Here is a 9807-nt window from a genome sequence, read left to right on the forward strand (position 1 = left end):
GAAAGCATGACACACAAGGTAAGCCACCACCGGTCCGAGCCAACGGCGTCGGAGGCTACACAAAACGTGATGGGTCATGATATCCATCGGGTATTCTCTCGTGATGGTTTATGATCAGTCGTGGGTAGTTGAACCTCTACGTCAAAACGAGAATAGGAAAACGTTGCGTCAAACTGGTTACGCGACTCATAAATTACTGCTAACTTCTGTTTTCATTAAAAATAAAATGAAAACGCAGTGAGCTTGGAGAGAAAAAGGCAACATGTCTACTGAGCCCTGTGGCAGTGTAATCTTAAATTAGATCTATTTTTCCCTGAAGGTCTTAAACAGCAAAGATATTTTAAACAAATAGTCACAAGCCCAAGAGTTTATTCGTACAAAACCACAAACTGCTACAAAGCCATTTCTTGTATACGATCTAAAAAAGTAGCGATAAATCACTTCCAAGCGTAGAAAATCAACGATTATGCAAACTATAATGATATTGATTTCCATCAGTGTTGGGTACTTTCTTGGTTTCAAGGTCTGTTAGTGGTATGCGGTGTCTCCGGCAATCTGCCTTGGACGGCCATGATGGTCTCCTGACTGCGAGGCTCCTTTGTTGGAACCCATCTGGAGCCCGATCACATTTTGGCCCTCCTTGAGCTGTTCCTCGGTAAATTCGCGTTTGTTCTCTGAGGCCTCTTTGGGTCCCAACTGAGGTACAGCCTTGCCGAGTGCGTTTGCCTAAAGAATAGAAGACAAGAATCGATCAAAGAACGCGAGTGGTCCAGTCGGGGGAATAAGTGCTAGTTTTGGCAAATCGTCGTTGCAGCACTCGAAGAGTTTCCGAATTATTTCATCCAATCAAAAACTACCGTGAGCGCTCACGAGTGCTCCGAAAGTAATTACGCGATCAAATACGTCATGTTGCTTAGCAACTTCTCAGACGAGCACCGCGAGCTCAGTCCGTCTTTGACGCGGGATTTCGTCAAAAAGTGGTACTTTTTCCCCCCGACTGCCTAGTTAAAACAAGAAATAAACTAACAAATTTCGATTATTTGACCTTACCTTTCGGGCGAAAGCAAGTAATCCAGTGATAACCTGAAGAAAAACAATACGGGGGCAAAAAAATTACAACGCAAAATACAGCAGCACTGAACAGGTAATAGTATATTGGGCCGAATCGCTTCATAGAAATAGAAATCGAGTGCGAATTAACTTTTTGCTTTAGTATACAGTAATTCTAACTTACTTTCCTTCAAATTAGCAGCCGTGTACGCATGCTCATCAGTTCATTCGACAATTTTGACGAAAATCGTATCAGACTGACTCATTCGTTCTGCACTCACTTGTCCGTTTTACTGGTAAACTGGTACTTCTTTTATTGCCGAGACTTCTAAGTCAGACACAGCTCTCATATGGTTCTATATGGAGCTGAGGTATAAACCAACCTTCGGGTTCGCCTTTGGAGTAAACGGCAGTGTCTATGATCTCGTGTGAGACCCTAACGCCTGGCTATGCCATGCTGATGATGCAGCTGTTTCGTCCTAACAAGGACGAAACAGCTGTCCAAGGCTGCCATTCCACAGGTAAAAGGCTGTGAGCATGCGTACAGTCCTGGCCAGACCGTGGAGATGTCACGGTGGTGTGACCATTGCATTCAGATGTTTTTTTTTTCATGGAGTAATCTTTATATACCATAAATAGAAATCATGCTTTCAACTGCCAGTCAGTGACAAGTACCTAACTTACCTGAGGTACGTTCTTTCCTTCATACAAGTCAACAGTTTGGAACTTGTCGTTTTTAGCGACTCCCATTTCGTCACAATATGCAAGGAAATTTCCGATGTTCTCCATCTGGAATTTTGGAAAGAAAGAAAATAAACAGAATAAAAAGATGAGAAAATTACAGTCAGCCAATCGGAAATGTAGGGAGACGCGTTGGCCAAGTGGTTAGTTCGTTGGACTTCGTATCCGATGCCGGTTTTGAGCCTTGGACGGAGTAATTGTATTGGGGGAGCAAGGATGGTGCAGGAGAACTTCCAAACTTGTAAACAGATAATTATATCAGATAATTAACGGTTAATCCTTCGAATTTTTTGGCATTATTTCGCGTTGTTTTGTTTCGCATTTTTTTGGCTTCGATCATTTTCCCACCTTTAAGAAGAAAAGGCCAGAAACCATTAAATGTTTTGTCAGCACAACACGAGATTAATTTAGGCAACCCAAGCCGCCAGCGAGGGGTTTCTACGTCTCTGTATTGTCGTAAAAATGTCCCAAACAGAAAACCGATTTTCAACCAATTTAGCAAATAGAAAAGCCAAAACATCAAGCGAAAGATTAGCGAAGCGCGCGAGATCTAAAAATAGAATGCAAATGAATATGACCCCCACGAGGCTTAGAATTCATCAGCGTGTTCTGAGGGAGACAGAAGAAATCTAGGTGAAGCTTTCGTTTTTTAAAAGTGTTTCTTAAACACTGGCTGTTTTAGAAAGTGTTTTAGGAAAATCACCCGCCATTTCGGTTTGTTTGTCTGAGTCGTGACGTCACTCGCGCGCTTCGCTATTGACTGATGACTTGAAAAAAGAGGGATAAACGGCGGGAGCAACTTTATTGCCAACTGTCCCTATTTATACATTATACATTGTAGTCTCACGTCTGTCTGTTGAGTCTGTTGTTTTTATGAACACTTATTCATTCATCCTTTTGTAAGCCAGCGAAAAGTCAACCTCCTTCGCAGTATTTCTTTTCTCCCCGTGCGCGCGAGAGATTGTTTCCCTGTCTCCCGCTCAAGGGAGCGGATAGAAAAGAGACCCTGGGTACGAAGTTGTCAAAAAAAACTTTCCACAAAGCAGCACGTACTACTAACCATTTTGAAAGCCAACTTGCTCTGGTTTACCTTGATCTTTCCTCCGACCGCATTTGCCAGTCTACAAAATACGAGGGAAGACAAAGCGGTTAAAATAGTGCGTTTTCGTACTCAGAATTGCTCCACCCTTAACGCAGTAGCTGAGGCGCGGTGGCCTAATGGTTATTGCGCCGGACTCCGGATCGAGCGGTCCGAGTTCGATCCCCGGTCGGGGTCACTATGTTCTTGGGCAAGACACTTTACTCTCATAGTGCCTCTATCCACCCAGGTGTGTAAATGGGCACCGGGGGTTACCCTGTGATGCATTAGCATCCCATTCAGGGGGAGTAGAAATATTCCTAGCCGCTTAATGCTACGGAAACCGGCATAAGCTCCGGCAGTGTGGGCCGCATGGCTCGTGGCTTCCCTAACGCAATAACTACATAGTTTCTATACTGTCTCCATGTAAACGCAGTCTTACCCCACGTTCACAATGTTATGTCCACAATGTTTTTAGTTAAGTTAGAAGGCAAAAAAATAACAGTACGCTGCAGACGCGGATCCAGACCTTCAGATAAGTGAGGGCCCGATCATCCAGACCCTGGAATTGGGGGGGGAGGGGGGGCTTTCGAAATAAAATTCTCGGCCCTACGTTCCTCTATTTGGTCTAAAAATAAGGTTCCCCCTGGCCCCTCCCCTAGATCCGCCACTGCGCAGTATACCAGGAGGCTCAAGAAATCGCGGCGCTATAGCTTGTGAAAAGGCTTCCAAAGGGGTGTAAGGGAAAAAGATAGGCTACTGTAGCCCGACCATCATACATCAGCAGGTCGCTTACCGAGAGAGAGGATAATTGCGACCACAGGAGGCAGCTAAAGCCCAGGCTAGGAATTTTCCTGATATTTAAATGCATCAGTCTTTTAAACTTACTCGACTAGAATTGCTCCACTCTTCAAGGATTCCACGAAATCTTCTTGATCAGCTTCGGGTTTAAGAACTTTTCTTCCTAGGACTTGATTAATCCAGTCTCTTACTTGAGCCTCCAAGTCCGGATCGTATTTGGCTTCTTTCTGCAAGAAAAAAGTCGAGTGACACAAGTCATTATTCGCTTAGCCTGTGTGGTGGGGATTTTGCTGTATTCCCATACGAAAATGACTCCAAACGCTTTCAACTACGTAGTCGCGTGCAGTCGCGTGGAAAATTATGAGAAGAATCAAAAAATGCTTTTCGTACTTCTCCTCATTCTCTTCGAGGTTCAGTTAAGCCTTTAAGCTCAGTTCAAAAAAAAAAAATAACGAGCCCACCACCAAAAATCCTTTCGAGTCTATCGTGTCTTCTTAGGCTACAGCTCCCTCCCCTCCCCCTCCCCCTCCCCCCCCGGCAGACTCATCGTGTTACGAAATACAGTAAACGGGGAATAGGTGACCGCCTCCTAGAAGTGTTTTTAAACCAACCAAACCTTCAGGTCAACCAACGAAACTCCAACTATTTTCTTCACTTAAGGTGGCAGGAGATACATTGAGCATAAGCAGGAGATACATTGAGCATAAGCCGTGTTACTTTAAAAAACGTTATATCATAAAAGTTTGAAAGCCGATTCCGCTAAAACTTTACAGGGATATTTTGGAATAATGAAACTGCATAAGGATCGGGGTTACCGTTTTTTGCAACAAAGCTGTAAGCCACTGTAACTGTCATATCGGACTCGGCTTTTTTAAGGTAATTCCCTTAAAATAGAACTGCTCAAAGATTTACAACCAGACTTTGCCAGTTGGTTGTTTACCTTAAATGAAGTTAAATTTTGAAATAAAAAAGGGGGGACACCGTATTCGTTTAGGAGCAGGAAGACCTTGTATTTACCATATAATTCCATATATTTCCTTTGCGAGTACTGAAAAAGTACACTTTTTTGGTGATGATGTATTATTCTGCCATGGAAATTGATCTGTATTCATTTTATAGAAAGAATTTGATCGCTACTTTCGAACTAAGAGAAAAAAATGATAGGTCACCGAACTCGTTTACGAGAAAAGGATGATTTCTCTCTCTCGCGAGCCAAGCCGCATAGAAAAAGCCGCCATTTTGTTTATGTGTGCGCGCTAATTACGCGTAAAATCCTGCGCAGTAAGGATGCGCAATGCGATACTAGGGAATCACCTTAATTTCAAGTTCCATTGAGAGCTATTTAAAATTTCTCATGCTGGAATTTGGCGTCCGAAATGACAATTTATATATAATACACCTAGTTTACTCTCTTCTGTGTCAACTCATAAAATTCTATACCCGCACTGAAATCTTGGACACAAATTGCTTGTTTTCACTCTTCCGAAACGGCTTTCCATGCAAAACGCGAATACAAAAATTATATTAAGTATGGTAATTTTGCTAATTTTATTCGACGGGCTTTTGTAGAAAGAACAATGCATTGCACCCCTGGCATTGCAAAATAGTGTTTTTTTTACCAGACAATGCTTTGCACGTGCAATTATTGATGCAAAGACATTACGAAGCCTCTTCATAAATATTTCGCGCATTTTCGGTATCCGTCGTTGCACTTCGTGCATACACTTGTCATAAATGCATGCCGCACTCAATTTGCGAGCTGCAATCCAGACTAGAAAACAGATTTTTAATTTGCTTCGCCTCTCACTTCTCTTTTTGAATGAGATCAATTAATTAATTAAAAATTAAATTAAGACATTTGCTGTTTGGGTAACCTTGCAAGTTATGGGCAATACAAGCGCAGACAATATCAAAAGTCAAATTGTCACCAATAAAGGCTTGATCGGATTATAAATTTCGTAAATGAACACAAGTAAAACGGGAAAGCACATTTAAATCGAGTTCCAATGGGCAACGTTAATTAACAGACACGCCTCACAAGAGTCCCCAGTGATTGTAGACATTGTAAAGTTGGTTAATTACAATCACTTCGTCGTTCAAAGCGAGAAGCCGAAGGCATCTTAAAATTAATTTCCCGTAAGTTCGACGCCGGCTTAGCATGTATCCACAAGGGCAGCATAGCTCTAAAAGCAGTAACTGCTGGAGAATGAACAATTTTATGCAAGTAGTCATACACTTTGTGATGGCCATATCTAATTAAGAGCGTTGAATTGTCGTTGGCCTTACAAACTAGTGACTAAATAACGCTTAATAGAGCGTACGGCTGAAAATTATTAGTTTAGAATTACTTTAGTTCCTGGAGCAGCAGATTATAAATCATTGAAATAACCGTTCTAGAATTCAATATTGCTTACAAAACAATAATACAAGTCGACCTGGAGTAAAGTTTCAATTCTACCTTTCTTTCCGCCTCTGCTGACAGACCAAACGACCTTCCTTTGTTAGCCATGTTAGTAAGTGTAGTTAAACCAACGCAATTTCTGTGATAAGCAGTTCTTTCACTTGACAGTGCAGCTTATTACAGCTGGGCGCGGGAGACAAAAATGTCAAGAATGGAGACTGTGCAAAATTTAAATGAATTTGTTTAGTCGTTTCGCCACGCTTGGTGAAAAATAATAGGATTCAAAGAAAGCTCACAAATCTGTCTTGTATAACTCACTTTTACCATCAAGCAATAACTTAATTGTCTAGTATCTGTTAACAAAGTTCACTTGCAAAGTTAACTGTAGTAAGATTTTTGTAGTGGTTTACTTTATGAGTCTAGTTTAAGCAGACTCTCTTCAACTATGCCTCGGGAAATATTTGGTCGGCCATAATGGTTTTCATCCTTAAATGGAAGTGTACAAAGGGTGTCTGAAACTCTCGATTAATCAGTATGTTTAAAAGCAGAAATGCTTGAGTTTTATTTAGCTCCAAAGAAGTTGCTAGAAGTACGAAACTCAGATGTATTTCATTTGATTTTTTTCAACATGACCGAGAAAGGAAACTCGAGTGATTCGCTCCAGAAACAAGAAGGGCACTGGGAACACAATATCGCCATTGTTTTATCAGAATTCCGTACTCGTGAATTTGATCGAGAAAGCAAACAAAGGACCAAAAGAAGAAACAAAGGAGATATTCAAAGTGCACGTATACGTTTTAAGCGTTTCCTTCATATGATCGAATATAAGGCCCTGTCCACACTGACCCGGGTAAATTTGAAAACGCATTTTTTTTTTACACGGATAAGCAAACTGTCCACACTGAAACGGCGTTTTGGGTCACCGAGAACGGAGCTTTTAAAAAACGCTCTCTAAAGTGGGTATCGTTTTCAATTTTACTCGGGTTAATCATGTTAATGTGGACGGAAAACATTTAACCCGACGTTTTCAAATTTCTCCGTTTTCAAATTTATCCGGGTCAGTGTGGACGGGCCTAAAGTGGGCAAGACAAAATTAAATTCTCTTGAAATGGGGTATTACTTATAAATTTGGTGTTTTTAAGGTGCTCAGATCAACTTTGGTTTTTCAAAGGATTTATAAGCGGTAAGCTAGCTAGTGCAAGGTATGGAATTCAAACAGAGAGGCATTCGCAACTGTACGGGTTTTATAGTTCTTCCGGACGCATGATTGGAAACTTGGAGACCGTGTATCACAGTGAATGATTAACAACTACGTTTATGAAGTATTTGATACTTAAGAGTTCTCTTCAGGGGGCGGGGGGGGGGGGGGGGGGTAACCCCTATAGTGAACTATATGGGAAGGCTCCGCCATAAATGGGTACCTTGTTCAGGCTACAGTTATATAAAAGGGTAGGGATTTTACGAGTTGAAGTATAGAGAAAAAGCTAGGGGAAAATGTTATTTAAGTATTTAAAAGGGCCTTTCAAAGATTTCGAACAGACCCACCTCAGGTTGGATCAGGATGTATCTGATCTGACTTTATCGTGACGTTATTGGCTCTTTATTGTTATATTTTCCCTCTTTCAATTAATATATTTTCTGTAAATAGTGTTATAGTGTATGATTTCTGTTATAAATAGTGTAAATAAAATAATTAAAAAAATCTAAAATCTGAGTATTTGAAGGGGCTACACAAGTATAAAATTTAAAAAGGAGGTGCAGTATTTCTACTGAAGGTATGACAAAGGGTACCATTTTCCATGTAAAATAATAAAATTTTCTGTCAAGAATAGTATTTTAAAAGGGTAAGGCCTAAGGACCTTGGGGCGGAACCTCTCCGTATAAAACTTTGTTGAGTACAAGGCCTCCTCCCCGGGAGATCCCTTAGCCGGCTTCACAGCTAAACAACATGTAACGTGGGTTTACAATTGACAAGAGCTTATTGGTTAATCTTATGCTGGTAGTTTATTGTTACTTGTGCCACATGTCTGATCTGGAGTGTTAGATAAGTGAATGAAGAAAACAGATCTTGTGTGTAGTTTAGTGACGGGACGCGCGCGAGAAGAGTTGACCATGACGACAGAGATTCGAAGAAAGGTACAGTAAGTTTTCTAAACCATTAATTCTTATGCAAGTGTGATTTGAACATCAAATTCTTCATCATTCAATATCAAAACGGTGCCAGGCAAGCAGCAGGTGATTACAATCAAGAAATCACAATGAAAGATCTAGAATGTGGTTTTGTTTTGTCAACAAGTGTTCAAAAGTTACTCTGAAAAATGTGGTGTAGTGAAAACATTTCAAGCTTTTTGAAATTTCCTGTTGTGAGGCAGATAAAAGCAACGGTTTTTTTCACGCCCAGGGAGAAAAAAAAAACCGTCCGCTTTTTAACGCCTACAGTCAAAAGACCAGAACCTGTTGCTTTTGCAGACAGTAGGCGGGGAAGGTAATTTCCAGTTTGATTCTGTAAAACTGGCCATCTTATATGAACAGCAAGTCAGATCAGGCCTCTTATTCTCAAGGAATCAAGTTGGATATACATGACTGAAGGTTTTACACCTTAGTAACCTGTCACGGCTTTGAGTGTGTTTGTATTGTACTAGCAGGGTTCAAATGGATGAATGAAAGTCACTAGTGCGTGAAAAAATGAGTGTTTACTGTCTCTTTCTGTTGTTATCTTTACTGCAAGCTGTTTGTGCTGCTTGATTATATTTCAAAAATTTTGCAACTAAAGTTTTGGTGTTTCTGTACGTTTCCTAGAACACTACTTAACTTTTTGGTAAACATTAAAACGGGAAAAATCAGGTTGGCCGATTGTCTCCCCAGAGTAAAACACCTGTACTGCATGGACAGGGGGAGGGGGAGCTCTCCAGCGTATACTGAGCACAATAATCTCCTTTGTCCACCCTAGACGAATGGTCAAACTTGCCGTTGGTAGGGAAGGAGATTAAGGGGGAATGAATCCCTGGGGGGGAGGGGTACTCCCTATATTGGCCTATACGGGGAGGCTCCGCCCGAAAAGGGGTACCTTTTTCATGCTTCAGGTATATGTATATAAAAGGGTAGGAATTTCACAAGTTTAGGTATATGAAAGGGTAGGGATATCGGTCATTTATGTATTTAAAGTGCCTTCAATCAAAATATTTCAAACAGACACACCTTATGGCTGTATCATTTAAATTTATTGAACGCTACATAAAAATGGCATCAAGACTTCCTGTTTTAGGCCTATGCCATGTCTTTTAGGTATATGAAAGGGGTACCTTTTTGTCAGTAAAAGGTAAACGAAAAGGGTGCCTTTTCTCTCAAAATGGTATATAAAAGGGTAAGGGGTTGGACATCGGGGCGGAGCCTCTCCCGTATAAAACGTTTTTGAGTAGCCCTCCCCCCCCCAGGGAATGAATTCAGGTTACCATACTATAGCCTCTAGCGCATACAGTATCCCACTACTATAGTCACATGGAAGACTCCTTTGACACTTCTTTTCTTTGTTTTTAGGTTCTAAACCACTCTATTACGGTTTTCTTAATAATAGCCGGTTTCTTAATGCTTGCGTCTTCAAGACACCAAAGTGACAAAGAGGTACTGTATCGGCCTGTTCAATGCATTATTACTAGTTATCTTTTTTTTCGGATGCCAACATAACATCTTGATATCTAACTTGCAAAGTGTGACATCGAAACTGATTAGCCTGTCT

General features: G+C 41.0%; 1 protein-coding gene across 1 annotated transcript; it reads right to left on the minus strand.

The window, feature by feature from the left end:
• Nucleotides 1–352: 352 nt before the first annotated feature.
• Nucleotides 353–6280, minus strand: LOC144641092 (transgelin-like). The gene is made up of 6 exons (XM_078500140.1): nt 6129–6280; nt 3758–3897; nt 2852–2912; nt 1735–1839; nt 1051–1083; nt 353–726 (listed from the first exon to the last, which is right to left on the minus strand). Exons 1-6 carry the CDS (start codon nt 6177–6179, stop codon nt 529–531), a joined length of 588 nt encoding a protein of 195 aa, XP_078356266.1. The 5' UTR covers nt 6180–6280; the 3' UTR covers nt 353–528.
• Nucleotides 6281–9807: the final 3527 nt, after the last annotated feature.

Source organism: Oculina patagonica, unplaced genomic scaffold, assembly GCF_052425735.1.
Source record: "Oculina patagonica isolate OP01 unplaced genomic scaffold, crgOcupat unplaced676, whole genome shotgun sequence".
NCBI lineage: Eukaryota > Metazoa > Cnidaria > Anthozoa > Scleractinia > Oculinidae > Oculina > Oculina patagonica.

Coding starts and splice junctions, on each gene's coding strand:
- LOC144641092 (XM_078500140.1), bottom strand. CDS start 6,179: ATGGCTAACAAAGGAAGGTCGTTTGGTCTGTCAGCAGAGGCGGAAAGA. Junction 3,898..6,128: donor CAGCAGAGGCGGAAAGAAAG/GTAGAATTGAAA, acceptor TTTTTCTTGCAG/AAAGAAGCCAAATACGATCC. Junction 727..1,050: donor TACTTGCTTTCGCCCGAAAG/GTAAGGTCAAAT, acceptor TCTATTCTTTAG/GCAAACGCACTCGGCAAGGC.